A 20861-nucleotide genomic window follows, 5' to 3' on the forward strand; every position below is an offset into this window, starting at 1 on the left:
CTAAAATAAATAAGATAAAGGAAGCAGAGTAACATGGCAGTCTGCCCCCTCCCTGGGAGTGTTGAAGGCCAGGTTGGATGGGGCTTGGAGCAACCTGATCCAGTGGGAGGTGTCCCTGTCCAAGGCAGGGGGGTGGAACTGGATGGACTTTGAGGTCCCTTCCAACCCAAACCATTCTGCGATTCTATGATCATTAAGATTTTTTTTCTGAAGAATGGCCAGCTCACATCATTCTGATCTGGTTTGATCAAACCAGACCTTACCTCTGGCCCATCAGACACAGGAGTCTGCCTGCTTCCTCCCCACTGGGAGAAGGTGGAGTACCCAGGCAACTTCCCAATGACCAGCCCTTGCTCTCCTTCCCGCTCATGTCCATCTCGGGGGCCTTGGCTCCAAATTATAAAATGCTTCAAAGCTATCCCTGTTGTCACTGAGAGTTTAGGATAAGGAATACACAGGATGAAAGTAGAAACAGGAATTTATGCGTCATCATGTTCCGTGACTGGTGATATCATTCAATAAGTCATCCAAAGAGGCAAAGGTTGACCAGCAGCAAAGCACTCCAGCAAACCAATGTGTTTCTACCTTCCTGAAGCAGGAGAAACGGGGAGAGAAAAGGATCAGCTTAATCAGAAAGAGGGATTTTTTTCCACTGCTGGCAGCTCACCATGGCTCTTTCTCACGGGATCCTTGCTTCTGGGCTCTTTCTGCTGCTCTTCGTAACGCTGGTTTCAGCACAGCAAGGAGGTAAGCTCTTGCAGGAGGTCTGTGACCACAGAGGGATAACCTCTAAGGCAGCAGGTCGCACCATTGTAGGTGGGAGATTATAACCTTCACCCTGTAAGACAGCTTTGTCCAATGATCTTCTCTCCAATGGTGACTCAAGTCTCACATCTCAGCCAACTCTGTCACAATGTGAAGCCCCGGGCAATTTTGTGTCTTATTTCTGTGTTTTTCCAGGATGTTCTGTTGATAACAGCAAACCAAGCGTTTATGAAAATAATCCTCCTGGCTACGTGGTGGCCACCGTCCATGTGGAATCAGGCTTCACCGTAAGGATTGATCTGACTTCCCCCGATGCTAGGTTTTTCACTTTACAGGGGTCCGAGCTGCAGCTCAGCCAAAGTGTGGACTATGAGGTAAGACTCCAGCTGGCAGGCTGGAGGGATGAGGGAGGTAATGTTGAGATGCAATGTGTTTCAGCCCAGGGTCTTGGACTTTGTTGCCCAGAGCAGTGGTGGCTGCCCCATCCCTGGAGATGCTGAAGGCAGGTTGGATGGGGCTTTGAGCCCCTGATCCAGTGGGAGGTGTCCCTGCCCATGGTAGGGGGTGGGAACTGGAGGAACTTTAAGGTCCCTTCCGACCACAACCACTCCATGATTCTACAACTTCCAGGAATTCATTGCCCATTTCTAAAGGATCTGGGAAATAACTCTTAAAAATAAACCAACTCCAGCTGCGTTTGCTCTCCCTGTTTGGGAGATCAGTCCTTCCACCAGCAGAGTATGGGAGGAGGGGGATGCATGGTGTGCCTGCTATTGCTTTCCTTCAACGAGTTTGCATGAATTAAAACAAGGGGAAGTTTTAAAACCCCAAATGTGACAACTGTAGTGCGCAGAGCTCCTCAGAAGCCCTGTAAAATGATCCGTATTTGCCTGTAGAAAACACAGCTCTGAGCAGCCAAGCAATCTTATGTGAAACATAAGGCAGTATTAAAGGTCAGTGTGTTTAGTTAGGTTGCTGCTAAGTTATTTTATCTCCTGGAGTGCTCTGTACACAGCCATGAGCATCCTTTTCCCCTCATAAAAACTTGCACCTCTTTGAGTGGAGAACAACAGGGAGAGCTAATACCCTGCAGGCACCCCACACTTATTGCACGGAATGTTCATTTTTTCATTCAATTTATAAAGAAATCTCTGTTGGAATTCACCTGAAGTCCAAGTCTTTCGTAAGAGCGGGTACTGATTGCAGTGTACATTTTTGGGTTGTTTCTAATGGCTGGGCTTTGGGTTTTGCACACAGAAAGACTCCTTGCTGCTGGTGTACTTGATCTGCCAGAATGCTGCCGGGCAGGTGAGTGATCTCCCAAACCCTGACTCTGTTACAGACTCTCCCTGCTCTTCCTAGTCCACAGGCTGGGATGAGACGATGTCCTTCTCTTTGTGGACGTACACGCTCCTCTCAGTCAGAAAGAGAGACCACCTAAGGCTCTGCAAAGGGGGGAGGAATTGGGAACAATCCCATGCCAGTCTCATCCAGCTCTGCTCCTCACACCTCCATCACTCTGCGAAGCAGCATCACCCCCTGACAGCCCTTCTTTTGTCTTTGATTCTCTTGCTTTACCCTTTCTGCAGAGCGAAAACCTGGAAATCTTTGTGACCATTCTCAATGTGAACGATAACAGCCCGGTGTTCAAACAAACGAATTTCACTGAAGTTGTTCCCGAGGTAAGCATTTTACGGGAGCCAAGAGGGCACTGAGTTGCCCAAAGCTGTAGAAATAAGCGAAGGTCAGGAGGGAGAAGTCCTCAGCCCGTTTCATAGAGAGAATAACAGCAGCTTTCTTACAGAATGGTTTGGGTTGGAATGGATCTCAGAGCCCATCCAGTCCCACCCCCTGCCATGGGCAGGGACACCTCCCGCTGGATCAGGGACTCCAAGCCCCATCCAACCTGGCCTTCAACACCTCCAGGGATGGGGCAGACACCACTGCTCTGGGCAACCTGGGCCAGGGCCTCCCCACCCTCACAGCAAAACATTTCTGCCTAAGATCTCATCTCAATCTCCCTTCTTGCAGCTCAAAACCCTTCCCCTCATCCTGTCCCTGCACTCCCTGATCCAGAGCCCCTCTCCAGCTTTCCTGAAGCATGGGAAGCTTCTCTAAGCTCTCCCCACAGCCTTTTCTTCTCCAGGCTGAACAACCCCAACTGTCTCAGCCCACCCTCTTAGCAGAGATGGTCCAACTCTCAGATGGTCTTCTTGCCTTTGTTTCAGGATACAAAAGTGAATGCAACCATTGTAACCCGTGAAGATTTAAGCGCTACCGATGCTGACCTGGACACCATCTTTTACGAGCTCACAACCACAGTGCCGGTGAGCATCTCTGTTCTTTCCTGTATCTCTGGAGAAGCCTTTGTGTTGAATTCAGCAGAGCCTCAGCTTTGAGGCTGAGGCCACTGTGCTGCGTTGGGTTCTCTGACAGCTTTGCAATCCTCACTGCAGTTATTGATTACTTTTACCACTCACTCATTTATTGCACTTTACAATTAAATGTTCATCTATAATATTCTGAGCGGTATAACCCAGTGAAGCCTCGTTGGGATGGTCTGTAAACATATCAGGAGAGACCTTTGTACCTCACAGCACTCAGAGCTGCTCTGAGTCCAATAGGGAAAGAAAGAGTTATTGTCCTGTTTGCCAACAGCGTCCATGTGAAGCAGAGATGACCTGGGCTGCCAGAGATCACACAGACATGAACTCTTCTTTCCTCAAGTCCCAGTTTGGTGCCTTAGCTTCTTGTCTCTTAAGGTGTGTGTTTGGTAATGTGGGAGATGAATTGGACACACAGTTCAATTGATGCCCGCCTGGAGTGTGATGTCCCACTAGAAATTAGAAAACCCTTTGTTCAAGAGAAAAAGAAGTGTACGTATAATACCTTCAAAATACTTTCAAAAAGGGAGTGAGGAGGCAGGCTCTGACCGCTCCCCCCATCGCCTCCACAACTCCAGGGACTTTAAGGGCTGTGAACAGAAACCACAAGCTTTTGAATTTCAGCCCTAGGACCAGACTTTGCCCTCACAGTGGTGTAAATCCAGACGGATTCAGGAATTCAGAGAGATTCTAGTCAGGGCATAGATTAAAGGAGAACCAAGACAAGTACAGGAGGTTATAGAGTAGAATGTGAAGTATTTTATTCCAGTTTGGCTTTACAGATGCTTCCAAAGCTCAGCTCTTCTGAGCTAAGGAGAGCAACCCTGCCAGCTAGCAGAGGCCGAGCCGTCTTTGATCCGTTTTGTGCACGGATGTGAGATGGCTCAGCTGGCACCAACCCCAAACCACAGGCTATTGGTAACCCAGTGAGTGCAGGAGACGAAAGAGGTAAAAGACTTCAGGCAGCACCTGATGAGAAGGTAGGAAGGGAAAGGAGGGGATCTTGGAGAATGAAACTTGGAGGAACACAAACAAGCCAGGCACCTCCAGCATGCCACGCTAAGGACTGAATAGAGACAGCATTCCCACACTGCCTGCCCGTCCCAGGGCCTGGGATTAAAGGTCTGACAAGGGAGACAAACACAGCGATGAGAAGCTTTGGGAACATGTCTGTGATTCACTCAGCTAGCAGGGTTTTTTCCCTTTTTCCTCCCAGGTCACAGATGGTTATTTTGCCATCAAAGGAGTCAATAACCCAGAAATCTATTTACAAAAAACATTGGACTATGAGAAATTTAAATGGACGACGTTGATCTTGTACGCAAGGGTAAGTTCTTTCAGAGGGATAAAATGTCTTGTTTGCCCCAGTCTGTCTTAATTGGAGGGTAATCACAGAATCATAGAAACACTAGGTTGGAAAGGATCCACCGGATCATCGAGTCCAACCATTCCTAACAGTCCCTAAACCATAGACTCATAGAATCACTAGGTTGGAAGGGACCCACTGGGTCATCAAGTCCAACCATTCCTAACACTCCCTAAACCATGCCCCTCAGCACCTCATCCACATGTCCCTTAAACATCTCCAGGGAAGGTGACTCAACCACCTCCCTGGGCAGCCTCTGCCAGTGCCCAATGACTCTTTCCATGAAAAATTTGTTCCTGATGTCCAGCCTGAACCTCCCCTGGCGGAGCTTGAGACCCCTGTCACTTGGGAGAAAAGGCCAGCTCCCACCTCACCACAACCTCCTTTCAGGAGCTGTATACAGTGATGAGGTCTCCCCTCAGCCTCCTCTTCTCAAGGCTAAACAACCCCAGCTCTCTCAGCTGCTCCTCGTAAGACTTGTTCTCCAGCCTCCTCACCAGCTTCATTGCTCTTCTCCGGACACGCTCTAGAGCCTCAACATCCTTGTTGTGGTGAGAGGCCCAGAACTGAACGCAGTATTCGAGGTGCGGTCTCACCGGTGCCGAGTACAGAGGGAGAATAACCTCCCTGGACCTGCTGGTCACACTGTTTCTGATACAAGTCAAGATGCCATTGGCTGCCTTGGCCACCTGGGCACACTGCTGGCTCATGTTCAGACATCTGTCAACCAACACCCCCAGGTCCTTCTCCTCTAGGCAGCTTTCTAGCCAGACTTACCCTAGTCTGTAGCACTGCATAGGGTTGTTGTGCCCCAAGTGCAGGCCCCAGCATTTGACCTTGTTGAACCTCATGCCATTGGTCTCAGCCAATTGGTCCAGCCTGTTCAGATCCCTTTGCAGAGCCTAATGGTCTGAATTGGAGAGCTCTGGGCTGGCAGAAGGGAGGGGTAATACTAAGGGCAGTGAGTTTGGACAACTGGTGGATGAGAACCTGGGCATGAGCCACCAAAGTGTGCTTACAACCCAGAAACCACCCGTGTCCTGTGTCCAGAATAGTGGGACCAGCAGGGAGGGAGGAGATTCTGCCCCTCTGCTCTGCTCTGTGAGACCCACCTGGAGTCCTGCGTTCAGTTCTGGAGTCCTCAGCACAGGGAGGACATGGAGCTGTTGGAGCAAGTGCAGAGGAGGCCACAGAGATGATCCAAGAGCTGGAGCACGTCCTGTCCGAGGCCAGGCTGAGAGAGTTGGGTTGTTCAGCCTGGAGAAGAGAAGGCTGCGGGGAGACCTTAGAGCATCTTCCAGGACTGAAAGGGGCTCCAGGAAAGCTGGGGAGGCGCTCTGGATCAGGGGGGGCAGGGTTAGGATGAGGGGAAGGGTTTTGAGCTGCAAGAGGGGAGATCGAGATGAAATCTCGGGGAGAAATGTTTTGCTGTGATGGTGGGGAGGCCCTGGCCCAGGTTGCCCAGAGCAGTGGTGGCTGCCCCATCCCTGGAGGTGTTCAGGGCCAGGTTGGATGGGGCTTGGAGCCCCTCATCCAGTGGGAGGTGTCCCTGCCCATGGCAGGGGGTGGAACTGGATGGACTTTAAGGTCCCTTCCAACCCAAACCATTCTGTGATTCTATGATTCCACCCTCCATAATTACACAGTGACTGTGTCCAGCCCTTCTTTCAAGTCCACCTTGTTAGCAGAATGAGATGATTCACTGCTTTATCTGATCTCACATAAACTGCTAAGCCTTGCACCAAAGGGTGTTACCACAACTAAGAGCCCCGGGGCCCCTGGCTTTAGCAGATGGGCTCTTCTTTTGGTGATAAGGCTTGGACCTCACAAGAATGCTTTGCCTTTGGGTGCAGGACAGGCCTGCGGGCAGCAATGATGCCACCAACACAGCCACCGCTACAATAAACATCATTATAGAACAAGCAGACACCAAACCACCCTGGTTCCTTCCCTGCACCTTCATTAACGCAGACAACAGCATTTGCATCAGCAGCCCCTACACTGGCAGGGTCAACATGTCTGAGATGTCGGTAAGCAGATGTGATCCAACAGTGTCATTGATACTATTCTCAACCTGTATCCAGATGCTGTTCCCATTTGCTTGTATCTAATAATTTCCATGCGCTCGTGCTCATTCCCTCTCATAAATGCAGATGATTCAGCACAACAGGGAGCCTTTGTCATCCTGGGAAGTGGAATTTCCTCCACATCAGGCAGCACTGCTTGTCCTTGTTCCTGCAGAACATTCTGGGAGAGGGAAGAGCTGGAAAAAGCTTTGCTTGAGGCTGTCTGACCTCTGCCCTGTTACAGCCATGTCCCAGCAGTAAATGCAGTTCTATTTGGGCAAAACGGCAGGATCCAGGCAGAGATGGATTGTGGCAAACGCTGAGTTGGTGTTGTAGTGGGGTACTAGCGGTTCGCTGTGTTGTTGCAGACGGAACCACTCATCCTCCAGCCAGGACCTGTCTATGCTATTGATCCTGACTACACTATCAATGAAAAAATCATGTACAGTATTGTTGGTGGTGAGTAGACGTTGTCATCTTCCACAAACCTCATCTCCTATGTTCCCTGCTTTACCTTCCAAGATGAGATCCCTCCACAGCTATTGAGCATTAAAGAATGTCCTGTGTTCAAAGGGACCCACAAGGACCCTTGAGTCCAGCTCCTGTCCCTGCACAGGGCATCCCAATATTCACACCATGGGGCTGAGAGTGTTGGCCAAACGCTTCTGGAATATTGCCAGGCTTGGTGCCATGACTACTTCCCTGGGAGGTGTTCCAATGTTCCACCACCATCTGGGGAAAGAACCTTTTCCTAATGTCCAACCTAACCCTTTCCTGGCATCTTCCTGCCATTTCTTGGGGTCCAGAGAGAAGAGTTCAGTGCCTCCTCCTCCTCCTCCTCCCTTTGTGAGGAAGCAGGTTAGCAAAATGCTGCTGGAATGAGGAGGTATTTCTGCCCTGGCACACGTAGCAGGGCTGGGGGAGTTGTGTGTGCCAATCTGTGTTCCTCCATCACTGTGGGCTATCAACTTTGGCAAGAGCTGGTGGAGCCAAATTCCCCACGATGCTGTAGGTACAAGCCTGACCTCCCTGGCTGCACATTTCCAGCCAGGCAACGACGGAAGCATTTTGCCCTTGGGGCTATTATCACTAATATGCAAAAAAATGAGTCAATGAGCTCCAAGTGACTTCATGAAGGTATCTAAGGTTTGAATAGTGTTTCCTTTTTCTCTAGGGAATGCTGATCAAGTGTTCTCAGTGGATGCAGACACAGGGAACCTAACTATGAACAAAGAAGCAACTTCCCCAGACTCGTACCTGTTGCAGGTCATGGTAAGTGTGATGACAGCTCAGACAACAACCCATCAGCTTTCTAGGTAGCAGCAGGCTTGATGTGACACTTGGTTAATTACATTAAAAATTAAAGAGGATTCTGTTACAGCCTTTCTTTTGGAAGGACCTAGTATTTGGCCGTGTGTGGGTTGCAACATCAAAGCAAGTTACAGGGAGGTTCTGTTGAGTTGAAAATGTGGAGGAGTACAATGGGAAGGCTTTCTTTAGTCATGACTGGATCTTGTGTTACAGTAGTTAATGTAACTCAAACCAGGAGACCAGCTCCTCTTTTGGCTACGCTCAAAAGGAAAAGATGAAGTTGAAAAGTGCACCCTGTACACACAGACCTAGGAAGGTATGGACTCAGAGATGATCCAAACCTTCACAAAGATGAGCAGTGCTGGAACATGTTAGTGTTGGAATCTCACTGTTTTGGAGCAGTCAATTTGTCTAGATACTATCTCGGTCAAAACCTAGATTTTGGTGCTAGACCAAGACTGTGTAGAGGGCCAACAGCAGAAGAAACCTAAGCCATGAGGACTGCAAACCATAAGCCCGTCTGTGACAGGCCTGGCTCAAAGCACACTGACAGTGGTGGGAAGAACTCCAGGGGTTGCAATGAGCTTCAGATTCAGCCTTTCCTTTTATGTCTCATCACTACTGGGAAAAAGCTAACGTCTATCTCTCTCTCTTTCTCTTTCTCTCTAGGCCACCCAGGTCAACAATATACAGAAATACTCCATAGCCATTGTTGAGATCAAGGTCATCAATAAAAGTCATTATGCACCGTACTTTGAACACAGGATCTACAACGGGACAGCATTTGTTGGTCAGGCCCCAAGAAGCTTTGTCTTCCAAGCTGGTGATTCTTCAAGACCCCTGATGATAACGGCAGTGGATTATGATTTCCTTGATGTAAGAAACTGAAAATGCACTGCATTCCTTCTCACTGCTTCGGGCTTAAAGCAGGACCAGAAAACATGAAGAAAGGGAGGTGGACAGAGGCAAACACATGTTTTCCTCTAGTGTTCAGTATTATATTTCCCTGGAAATCCCACATAGATCAGAATCACTCATGGCTGGTGTAGTGTGGAGAAGCTGCTGGCCTCCTGTCTTCCAAAAGCCCATCCCACTCAGCTCTGATCCGCTACAAACCAGCATAGGATGAGCAGATATGGTGAGCAGGTCTGGATCAGAATCAGGGCTTGAACTCTGAGCTACAGGATGAACACACTGCATCCAACCTTTCTCACCTCCTCAGCCCAGATTTATTGCCCTGTTCACCTGCTCATATTTCAGGTGTATACAACAAGTCCTGCCAATGGGTTGTTACAAGGAGGCCTGCAGAGGACAAACAGCGTGGTCTAATCATCCACTCTTCTGGCTTTTCAGAAAGTCAACCCAAACATTGAGTACTATCTAAAGAACAGCACCGATTTCATTGCAACCAGAGATGGACTCATACTGACAAATGTGATACTGCAGTCACCGGGAACTGTAACCATTGAGGTAAGGCAATGTTCTTTGTAATCTTGCCAGGATTGTGGAAGGGGTGGTTCCCAGTAGAGAACAACTGAGGTAACCAGAATGTCAAGGGAGGTGATTCTGCCCCTCTGTTCTCTTGAGACCCCACCTGGAGCCCTGAGTTCAGTTCTGGAGTTTCAAACAAGGAAGGACATGGAGCTGTTGGAGTGAATGCAGAGGAGATAACAGAGATAATCCAAGGACCGGAGCACCTCTTGATATAAGGCCAGGCTGGGAGAGTTGGGGTTGGCCAGCCTGGAGAAGAGAAGGCTCCAGGGAGACCTTAGAGCAGCTTCCAGGACTGAAAGGCTCCAGGAAAGCTGGGGAGCGGCTCTTGATCAGGGTGTGCAGGGATAGGATGAGAGGAAGGGTTTTGAGCTGAAAGAGGGGAGATTGAGGTGAGATCTTAGGCAGAAATGTTTTGCTGTGAGGGTGGGGAGGCCCTGGCCCAGGTTGCCCAGAGCAGTGGTGACTGCCCTATGCCTGGAGGTGTTGAAGGCCAGGTTGGATGGAACTGGATTGGCTTTGAGGTCCCTTCCAACCCAAATCAGTCTATGATTGATTCTCTGAGAGTGGAATGCCATTAAGTAAAGGATATAATGAAAGGACAATCCTTGCCCCAACCGCGTGCATCTCAAATGTAAAGGGATGGAGGGAGATGAAGTGATAGCAAATTTACTCTGAGCGATGCAGCCGTATCTGGTGCCACCTATAAAAGTGTTTCTCTAATTCTGTGGAAAATATTGTGGGAGACAAGCAAAAAGTCAGCTGGGGAGATCTTACGACCCTCCTTTTATCCTTCTGATTAATCAAAAAAGGAGGGTAAGGAAATGGGTAGGAGATTGATGTGGCTTCAGAGCCCTTTCTGCCCTGTGACCAGATTGTCCAGCTACGATGGAGGGATATTGTGAGGATGTTGTGAGGATACAGACAAAGTACTTCGTCTGCAAAGCACCCACCACAAAACGTGAGAGAGAGATGAATGTCTAGGAAGTCCCTAAGCTGTCTCTTTCCCATGTTCACACAGGCTGTTGGAAAAGACGTGGTGAGCCTGCAGGAGGCAAGCACTGTAATCATAGTAGAAGTTGTCCTTGCCGCAGGTAGGCTGAGTGTCTCTTTGTTTTCTGCTTGGTGTAGATGACTGGGAAGTCTTTTCCACTTCTGTGGGCAAACTGGCGGTGACAAGGTCATCCACTGAAGTCTGTGGATCTGAGTGGAGGCCAGCCTCAGACCTACAAGAGGTTCTGTGGTGGCTATGAAAGAGCAAACACTCAAACCACTCCTTCATTATGTGGTCACCACGTGCCTCAAACTGCCTTCTGAGGCTTTAAGTAGTGCTGTGCCTTGTAGTGTCTTTCCTTGGCATTTCAAAGCTAAATCTGGGCTTGATTTGTGGGTCAGAAATAACCCAGGATGTCTTCTCACAGCAAAGGAGGGTTGCTCTGATGCCTCGGTACATCATTGCTCCTTTGTAGCCAGAAATAGAGAAAACTGCTATGCAGAGCAGACAGGAGTTGCCGCAGCCCCATGAAGCCAGGCTTCCTAGGGAGCCAAGGTGTTTTCTAATCACATCAACTTATGATATTCTGGTATTTTAAAGTCTTACTGGGAGAAATGGCCTTTGAGAAATAACATAGAGATGAGGCTATGTACACAACCCTCCACCTATAATAGCTTCTTCTCCATACTTCTTAGAAACGGCCCTTAAACAGAACTTATAAATCAGTGAGGTATCAAACTTATGAAACTAGGATTAAGATGAACCAATATAATGCATTTTCACATTAGGAGAAGCAGATAATGCTCAGACTCCATCGGTTTCTACGTGATGATGTGTGATTGAAGTTTCCAGTTGGGCTCTTCCATTACTTCACCCTCTGCATCACTATATTGTGGGGGTTTCTGGTGGGCTCTTGGGTGTAAATTTGGATTCCCCAAGGGCAGTGTGACTTCAGAACTAAAAATACTGGCTGCATAAACCCACATGAACCTAATTTATCACAGTCCAGCTCAGCAGAAAGCTAGTTCAAGTGTGAATACACAGACCTGCAATCACTCCAAACAGATGTACTAACACTTCTATGCAACATAGAAATGTTGCCCTTGCTATTTAAATCCCATAAAACGATGCTGGGGCAAAAAAAGTAGATTGAGGTCACACTGAATGGCTCAGAGCCTAAGAGAGGGATTGTGCTTTATTCTGTGGATGCTTTCAAGGCTCAGCTTGACAGAGTGATGAGCCATCTCATTTCAACCATATATGACCTAAAAAGGTTGGACCAGATGATCCTTGGGGTCCCTTCCAACCTGGTATTCTATGGTTCTGTGCTATAGCCAGGACCCAGGAATGGCCTAAAGACAGCTGAGATGACCATTTGCCAGGCCGATCCATAGGTCATTTAGCTCTAAGAGGTGGTGTTAAGGAATGCACATGCAAGAGGCTGTAGGATACTTAGCTGAGGGTTCCAATATCTGAGGAGAAATTAGAGTCTTGTTTACTATACAGTGGTAAGTGTACATTGGCCTCTGGTTTCTGAGGCACCAGTGCTGGACCCAGTTCACTTGGATCTTCAGGTGAGTTGTTCCACCAAGATGAGGCGCAGCATGGTGGAGCTAAGGGTGATAGAGGTCCACATCAGCTCTGTGGGCCGTGGCTCCCTAGGAGACATTATTAAGGAGTAACAATTCACTAGCGTATTAAACCCTCACCAACGTATTAATGATAAACTGAGGGTGCAACCAAAGACAGAGGGAATTCTCAAAGTCCATTGTCATAAACAGGTCAGCAGGAGAACAAAACTATGTTTCACTAATGATTAAAATTTGTAGACACTAATTTACAATAAAACACAAGGCTGGAAAACTTAAAAATAACAAACCCCACCGACAACAGTAAGCAAAACTGATTAACCCTGAGGACAGGTGGAGACAGCTGGGGTTGTTCAGCCTAAAGAAGAGAAAGCTCCAGGGGGACCTTAGTGCAGCTTCTAGGACTGAAAGGGGCTCCAGGAAAGCTTGGGAGGGGCTTTTTACAAGGGCTGGGAGCAATAGATCAGGGGGAATGGGTATAAATTGGAGAAGGGCAGATTTACACTAGGCATAAGGAGGAATTTCTTCACTATGAGAGTGGGGAGGCCATGGACGAGGTTGCCCTGAGCAGTGGTGGCTGCCCCATCCCTGGAGGTGTTGAAGGCCAGGTTGGATGGGGCTTGGAGTCCCTGATCCAGTGGGAGGTGTCCCTGTCCATGGCAGGGGGTGGGACTGGATGGGCTTTGAGGTCCCTTCCAACCCAAACTATTATATGATTCTGCAGCATAGGATGCTGCTTTGGCCTTGCTTGGAGGTTCTCCCACCATGAAGTGTTGTGTTCAAAACCCTTGCTGCCATTTTTTAGGCTTTGTAACACTGGTTTGTTTTTCTCATAGCTGTGACGCCCCCTGATCAGACACACACAGCTCAGGTCATGGGCATCTTAGGTGGGACATTAGGAACACTGCTACTAATTGCCTTAATCTTCCTTGGAGTGATGATCTATAAACAGTACGGGAAACCAGTCAAACACCTGATGAGGAAAAAGGTACGTGCCTTGTTTGTACCTGGATTGCTTGCAAAGTGGAATCTAAGGATGCTTTCAGGTATGGATGTGCTGCTTAAATATTACAGTTTTGTGTGAAAGTGATTAATTTCTCCTGAGACCACGTTGGCAAAGGTAGCATCGCTTTGGTGGTGTTAGCTGTTTTTTCCTTCGTCCCAAGAAGGACATTGAGGGACTGGAGTATGTCCAGAGAAGGGAAATTGAGCTGGGGAAGGGGCTGGAGAACAAGGGTTATGAGAGGCGGCTGAGGGACCTGAGGTTGTTTAGTCTGGAGAAAAGGAAGCTGAGGGGAGGCCTCATCATTGTCTACTGAAAGGAGGTTGTAGCGAGGTGGGTGTTGGTCTCTTCTCCCAAGTGGCAAGTGATAGAACAAGAGGAAATGGTCTCAAGTGGCACCAGGAGAGGTTCAGATTAGATATCAAGAAAAAAAATTTCACTAAAAGGGTTCTCAGGCCCTTGCAGAGGCTGCCCAGAGTGGTAGGGGAGTCTCCATCCCTAGAGGGATATAAAAGATGGATCAGTGAAGTGCTCAGGGATCAGGTTTAGTAGTGGATGGGATGGTTGGACTCAATGATCTCAAAGGTCTTTTCCAACCAAATGATTCTATGAATTCTGTGTTTTGCTTTGCTTGCGGGTGCATCTTTTGTTTTACCTATTGAATTGTCCTCATCTCAACCCACAAGTTTCCTCACTTTTACCCTTCTGGTTCTTTCTCCCATCTGTCTGAGGGTGAGTGAGCAAGCATGTGCTCCCTCAAGTCTTATGAGGAGCATCTGAAAGAACTGGGGTTGTTTAGCCTTGAGAAGAGGAGGCTGAGGGGAGACCTTATTGCTTCCTACAACTACCTGAAAGGAAGTTGCAGAGAGGAGGGAGCTGGCCTCTTCTCCCAAGTGACAGGGGACAGGATAAGGTGAAATGGCCTCAAGCTGCATCAGGGGTGGTTCAGGCTGGACATCAGAAAAAAAATTTTCACAGAAAGGGTCATTGGGCACTGGCAGAGGCTGCCCAGGGAGGTGGTTGAGTACCATCTCTGAAGGTATTTAAAAGATGGGTAGATGAGGTGCTCAGGGACATGGTTTAGTGGCAGATAGGAATGGTTTGACTCGATGATCCTAGTGGTCTTTTCCAGCCTGGTGATTCTATGATTTTATGTGCATGGTGCTGGACTCTTTCCGTAGTTCCATTTTCTTCTCTTGTCTTCTTTTGCACTACATCGTCTCTAAATAAGAGGAAGCTGCATGTGAACAGAGCTTAAGAAAGAATAATTCACCCTTAAGCACTCAGCGTACCTTCACTTACATTATTTAGAAGTTTATATCTTAGCACAAAGTATCTTGCCTGATTATTAAAGAACGACACTTTAGGCCAAGTGCAAGGTCCTACACCTGGGTCAGGGCAATCAAACAAATGATTCCATGATTTGCTGCCTCGAGGCTGGAGCTGCATGGTGGGTAATGAGCAGATAGGGTAAGGAGAGGACCACAGCCCCGTGGAGCACAAAATCTAGGATCAATGTGACACATAGTAGGAGAAGTCTCTGAAAAACCTGCGCCTGGGGTGTAAATGTTCATCCTCCCTCTACAGTCAAAAAAGAAAGGTCCCTCTGTGTCCTGTCCTAAAGCCTGGGCTTAGACAGTTGTCTGCATCTGAGCTCTTTACTTCTGGCTCTACTGGCAGACCAGTTACTTTGGAGTTTAGGGTGTAATTCTCCTGACCGGGTGTTGGTCTCTGCCTTAGGGTGGGCTATCAGGAGTCTGGACTCCTCAGGCAATGATGTGAGTCCAGAGCACCCAGCTCGAGTGAATAACAACAGTCCTCATCTGAGTGAGGTCAAATGAGTGATCCCCAAATGGGTGGGTACAAATCAGGACACATTGCTGGCTCTGAGCCCTCCTGGAAAACACGTCCATGCCTACCTGAAAAAATCCATAAGTAGATTCAATAAAAAATAGCTCTTCTAGGGAGCCATATCCTTCCCAGGCTTCAAGTAGGTCTACCTGCAAAGCAAGATGAAGCTTTGCTGAGCAGCAGCTCGGTCACTGCAGCCACCTCTTCTTTTCCTCACCCTTTTTCTTTCATGATAGTCACAAGGTATCTCTTCTCCTGTAGGTCTCCAAGAAAATCTCTGGGGGTCACCAGAACCTATCTTACAAGCCAGATGAACACCCAGATGTGGGCATCAAACAGCATGAGACATCAGAAAGCAGCAGTGTCCAGCCAGTGTCACAAGTGCTAGAGCAGACAGCACTTCCCTTGCCCGCTTCCAATGCAGAAGAAGTTGAAAGCCTCCCAAAGTCTTCCATAGCTTCCACCATAACCTTTGGCCAGGAAGAGAAAGAGGAAGAAATGGAAGAAGAAACTGAGAATGAGAAAGAAGTGAAGTCTATCCTCAAGACAGACAGGCGTGTGGCAGATGATGGCTACAAAGCTGTGTGGTTTAAGACTGATGTGGATCCAGAAGCTGGAGAGAAGGTTGAAGTGATTGAGGTTGATGTAGCAGATGGTGATGATGACAGTGACCAAGATATGCAGAAGAACGAGGAAGAGGAGGAGGAAGAAGATTATGACAAGGATGATCACCAAAGAGGACTGGGAGTGTCCTTTGCATCAGAGACTTCATTGCTCCCCGCTGCAGAAGCCATGGTCAACATGTCTCTCACAGACACAGTGGCGGATGATGACAGTCGCATGTAATAGACTGCTTGGCTGTTCTCCTCGGGGTGTAGCAGTTTGATGCCTGCTGCGGGGCATAAGCCACTGCAAGCCACCCTGACCCTGTGTTGCTCATAGGTCTGTGTCCAGGAGCTCACTTCAGGGCTTGGCTCTGCTCTCCGCTGTGCCAGACTCTGTGCTTGCAGCACAAGCAGCTGCCATCTGCCACCATGGTCCTCATCCTGCCAGCAGCCAAGAGCTCCCATGCTCAGGGGCTGATGTTTCCTCCCTCGCTGGTAAGAAAGGACTGCCCACGTGTTCTCTACTGAAGGACCTCGTCATCAATTTTTCTATGTCATAAAACCATTACTTGTGCAGTGCTTCTTTAGCTCTGTCTCCTGGTTGTCAGGCAGAAGAGCAGCTCCTGCCCTGCCCTGCCCTGCCTACAAAATGGCAAGGATATTTCCAGCAGCAATAGGTATCATTCCAGGAGTGCTAGATGTGGGGTCACCACACTGCTTCCCAATGTTTCTCTTGTCCAACAGGGCTGAAGGTATCCTTTTTATCGTTGCTGCTGGAGGTGGAGGCGGTCATCACCTCCAAGTGCCAGATGCCACCACTATTCTGCTGTGCCAACCCCTTTGCATTTGACCTTCCACCACTCATGAGGAGTCCAGTGGGTTCTTTTGCCATCTTTCAGGCTTCACCTAAAGTTGAGGTTATTCATTAAGACCAAGTCCACCTTCCTGCGCTCAGTTTATGAGTTCAGGCTTGACCTAGAAAAGCCTACTGAGCCCTGGATTGACTTTAAGGGGTGATGGCACCATAGCATGTTGGACCCACCCTCCCTCATCTTTCAGCAATATTGTCCTCAGTTATAGTCCTGCCGTAAAGCACCAACTCAGCAAAGCGAATACATCATTTCAGGCAGCACAGGGAGAAAAGTTTTGAATGCTCTGGTCTAGATTTCTACCTCCCATCAACCAATCTCTTCCCTGATCTGGCAACCAAACCTGGGCAGATGTCCACTGGCAAACAATGTGGCTGTGTGCGTTTGCATCTTCTGATCCACCAGCACAAAATTGCTGCTGCCGGTTTTCTCATTTTCAAGCCATGGCAGACATGGACTGTTGAGGGTTCAACCTCCAGAAGAAGCTCAGGAGTGTTTGAAACAGAGATGAAATGGGAGGAGCTTGGGTCACTAGTGTTTATGGCACCTTCTCAGCTTAGCACAGGATTCAAGAAGATGAGTCTCCTGGTAGAGAAGAAAAACCAAAAAATAATCCTGCCACAGCACAAATGATAAAAGAAAAGCTTTTATCATCTTGGTCCACTCTTTATTTCTGTACATTTCCATGTCCCAGTGTTCCTAGTGCTCAGCTCTGCTCTCTTTTCTCTGAGGACAGCTGCCCTTGCAGTGTGGACCTCTGGAGCTGCATTTCTGCTGAAGGTGAAGATGGAGATGCTCAAAGGTCTCCTCCTTACTGCAATAAAGTGATTTGCCCAGAAATTACAAGTACTGTTTGTCTGATAAGGGAGGGTGGGGAATGCGCCCTGTGTTTGCCATGTAAGCATGGTTCCTTCTGTAGATTAGGGTTATTTCCAGCAAACATTTCCCATGGGACTGTGGGAACTCTCCAGTAGCTGCTAAATAGAATCATAGAATGATTTGGGTTGAAATGGACCATCCATTCCTATCCCTGCCATGGGTAGGGACACCTCCCACTGGATGAGGGGCTCCAAGCCCCATCCAACCTGGCCTTCAACACCTCCAGGGATGGCGCAGCCACCACTGCTCTGGGCAACCTGGGCCAGGGCCTCCCTACCCTCACAGCAAAACATTTCTGCCTAAGATCTCATCTCAATCTTTACAGGAAAACATTTCATCTTAAGATCTGATTTCAATCTCCCCTCTATTCTTGCTCACCCAAGACCTTCAGCCACCAGCAGAGCTGAGGGTAGAGCCCAACCTGCCCTGCATGCTGATGCTACTCGTCATGGGTGGAAAAGTTTGGACTGTTCCTACTCTACCCCTCTCCAGGCTTTTGATTGTTCTACCTCTGGTGAAAGATCTGAAGGTGCCATCAGCTTGCTGCGCTCCAAGCATCAGCATTCATTCATTCAGGATCAGTGATGCCGAGTGCCCCACTGAGTAGGGATAATTTTGGCAGTGCAGGGTTGTGTTCCACGTCAGTGGCTGATGCAACCCAGCTTGTGTGGAACAAGGGATGGTCTCTGTGGAAGCAAAGCAGAAAGCTGAACTAAGAAGCAGATGTTGCACCAACGCAGCAATGAGTTGTCTCCATCAGATGGGTGAGGGGAACAGCCACTGTGCTGTGTTTTCCAACCCACGTGGGTACAGAAAGAGACTGGGAAGGACAAAGGAGGTTTAACAGAAGGAATAAAGTTCAAATAAAACACCCTGATGTTCACCACCCCCTTTGCCCCCGTTTTCTCTTATTGGAACCTGGTTGTCATTATCCGCAGCTCTGGTCCATGGGTTGCAACCCGCCTTTCCTGCCTCAATGCATTAATAAGGAGCTCTGAATTATTTTAAAGCATAATGACCTGAAAAGTGACTGAGTGCCGTCGGGAAGGTGAACTGCTGATTGCCAGATCCCATCTGCCTTTAATGAACCAGGAAAAACATTTCTGAGAGAAATGCTGACACAGACAAATCTGTTTACTGAAAGCGAGGGACAGGGGACACACTCAGGTCAGTTCTGGGGCAGCTGGAGATGTGCAGCCTGGGATGCCAGGCTGGTATCTGGAGCAGCATGGGGAATTTGGCCCCACCAGCTCTTAGCAAAGCTGACAGCTCATGGTGATGGAGGGACACACACATCAGCACATTCGGGTCCCGCAGCCCAGCTGGCTGCTGCGTGTGCCAGGGCAGAAATACCTCCTAACTCCGGCAGCATTTTGCTAGCCTGCTTCCTCACAAGGGGAGGAGGAGGAGCAGGCACTGAGCTCTTCTCTCTGGACTCCAGGGAATGGCAAGAAGATGCACCAGGCCAGGTTTAGGATGGACATTAGGAGAAGGTTCTTCACCCAGAAGGTAGTGGAGCACGGAAACAGCTCCCAGGGAAGCAGTGGTGGTGCCAAGCCTGACAACACTCCAGAAGCATTTGGCCAATGCCCTCAGCCCCACAGTGTGAATATTGGGATGTCCTTTGCAGGGACAGGAGATGGACTTGATTATCCTTGTGGGTCCCTTCCAACTCCGGACATTTTATGAGTCTAATCAAGGCCAGCACCCTCTGCCAAGCCTCACCTCACTTATAGTGCTACTTTATAGAATCATGGAATGGTTTGGGCTGGAAGGGACCTGAAAGCCCATCCAGTCCCACCCCCTGCCATGGGCAGAGACACCTCCCGCTGGATCAGGGGCTCCAAGCCTCATCCAACCTGGCCTTCAACCCCTCCAGGGATGGGGCAGCCACTACTGCTCAGGGCAACCTGGGCCAGGGCCTCTCCACCCTCACAGCAAAACATTTCTCCCTAAGATCTCCTCTCAATCTCCCCTCTTTCAGCTTCAAACCATTCCCCCTTGTCCTATTCCTTCATCCTCTGACAAAGAGCATGCAGCGTCTTTGGTGCTTCACCTTCTCCTCCTTGCTGTGCTTCTCCTGTGCTCAGCCCCTTGTGCTGGTGAGCTGTTTGAGCTCAAGAACCTTCAGCCTGCCATTCATGCAACTGAAGTCCTATCAAGGTGCCACTCGCCTGCCAGGCTCCCTGTTGGCGACTCTTTCCTCTGCAGCCCTAGCTGTCAAGTCTGTTCCCCCACAAGCATTTATGTTCTTGGGTATTTTATCCTGCAAAATTCATACTGGAAATACCCCATAGCTTACGCTTGTAAAAGCAAAAGTTAAAACTGTGGCACTCACAGTGGGAAAAGAGTATTCAAAGAGTGCCATCACACGGACAGGAAAGGCATCGATCCTTCCTTCTGCACCACTTGAATGAGAAAGGATAAAGCGAAGGCGCTCCTCCCAAGTCCTTCCTGCACTTGACCCTTCCTTTGGAGCCTGGCGGTGAACGAGGGTGTCCTGGCAGCAGGGAGGTTTTGGTGACCTTCCTGCAAAATGCAGTTTCTATCAAAGTATTACTACCAGGTCACAGCTCTCTACATGTCAGTTCTGAGCATTAGGTCTTATTATAGTTCCAAATAACAGAATCATAGCATGGTTTGTGTTGGAAGGGACCTCTAAGCCCATCCAGTCCCACCCCTTGCCATGGGCAGGGACACCTCCCACTGGATCAGGGGCTCCAAGCCCCCTCCAACCTGGCCTTGAACACCTCCAGGTAACCTTGTTTAAAAAATCCCTATGACTAAACAAAGGAAGGCTTGCTTCAACTCAGACGACTATCCTCTGAGACACTCACTGATGCAGAAAGTCAGGATTTTTATTAAATGTAAGCATTTGGTCTGTTGGGAGGTGTCCCTGCCCATCGCAGGGTTGGAATTAGATAATCTTTAAGGTCCCTTCCAACCCAAAATATTCTATGATTCTATGATTTGCTGATAGGTTCAGCATAGGCTTTATTCCTTTTATTTCTGTTAGCTGGGCATGGTGCAGCGCACCTCTCTTGATACCAGAAATGCTGGCAAATCCAACTCTCTAAGACTAATTTTTGAGTTTTAGGAAGCGAGTATCCTTTCTCAGGGCCGGGCAACATGAGGCAGTGCTTCCATCAATTTGTGCAGCGAGACAAGAGCTGGGACAGGAGCTATTTCCCACTTCCACGCATGTGAATAATTTCTTTCCCAGAAATCTTATGCATATTCTACTACTTTCCAAGGTCTAATTTTAATGTTATTATGACACTTCACAACATTAAAAAGTCTTGTTAATTTGGAGCTTGCTCCAGCTCTGCCTGACCTTGCATTTGAGATAGGAATAAAACTCCAAACAGAGTTGATTACAGAAGAAGAAATGTCTGTTCAGCACAGAGCACACTGAACACCAGATGTTGTCATCTCCAAAGACCGAACCGTGTTTGGGTCTGGAAAAGCACCATTTTAAAAAAACATGTTCTCAGAGGGCCATTCTGTCTAACTTTCGAAGAAGAAGTGAAACTCTAGCTTAAATCAAAATATTCCATATTTTTGTGTTAGTCACTACTTCTTGTATTATTATGGCTCTGTATCTGAGCTGGAATTCAATAACAGAATGAAAACTAGCCCCAGTTATCAAAAAAAAGTAGGCATAGCCTCAAAGATCTTATTCAGGGTA

General features: G+C 48.4%; 1 protein-coding gene across 1 annotated transcript; it reads left to right on the top strand.

Moving 5' to 3' along the window:
* The first annotated feature begins 542 nt into the window (after positions 1-542).
* CDHR5 (cadherin related family member 5) lies at positions 543-17660 on the top strand. The gene is made up of 14 exons (XM_009566837.2): positions 543-747; positions 961-1139; positions 2023-2073; positions 2355-2447; positions 2994-3092; positions 4366-4476; positions 6369-6545; positions 6950-7040; positions 7756-7853; positions 8562-8768; positions 9246-9362; positions 10405-10477; positions 12803-12954; positions 15082-17660. Exons 1-14 carry the CDS (start codon positions 669-671, stop codon positions 15664-15666), a joined length of 2112 nt encoding a protein of 703 aa, XP_009565132.1. The 5' UTR covers positions 543-668; the 3' UTR covers positions 15667-17660.
* Positions 17661-20861: the final 3201 nt, after the last annotated feature.

The sequence above is a fragment of the Cuculus canorus genome, chromosome 5 (genome assembly GCF_017976375.1).
Source record: "Cuculus canorus isolate bCucCan1 chromosome 5, bCucCan1.pri, whole genome shotgun sequence".
NCBI lineage: Eukaryota > Metazoa > Chordata > Aves > Cuculiformes > Cuculidae > Cuculus > Cuculus canorus.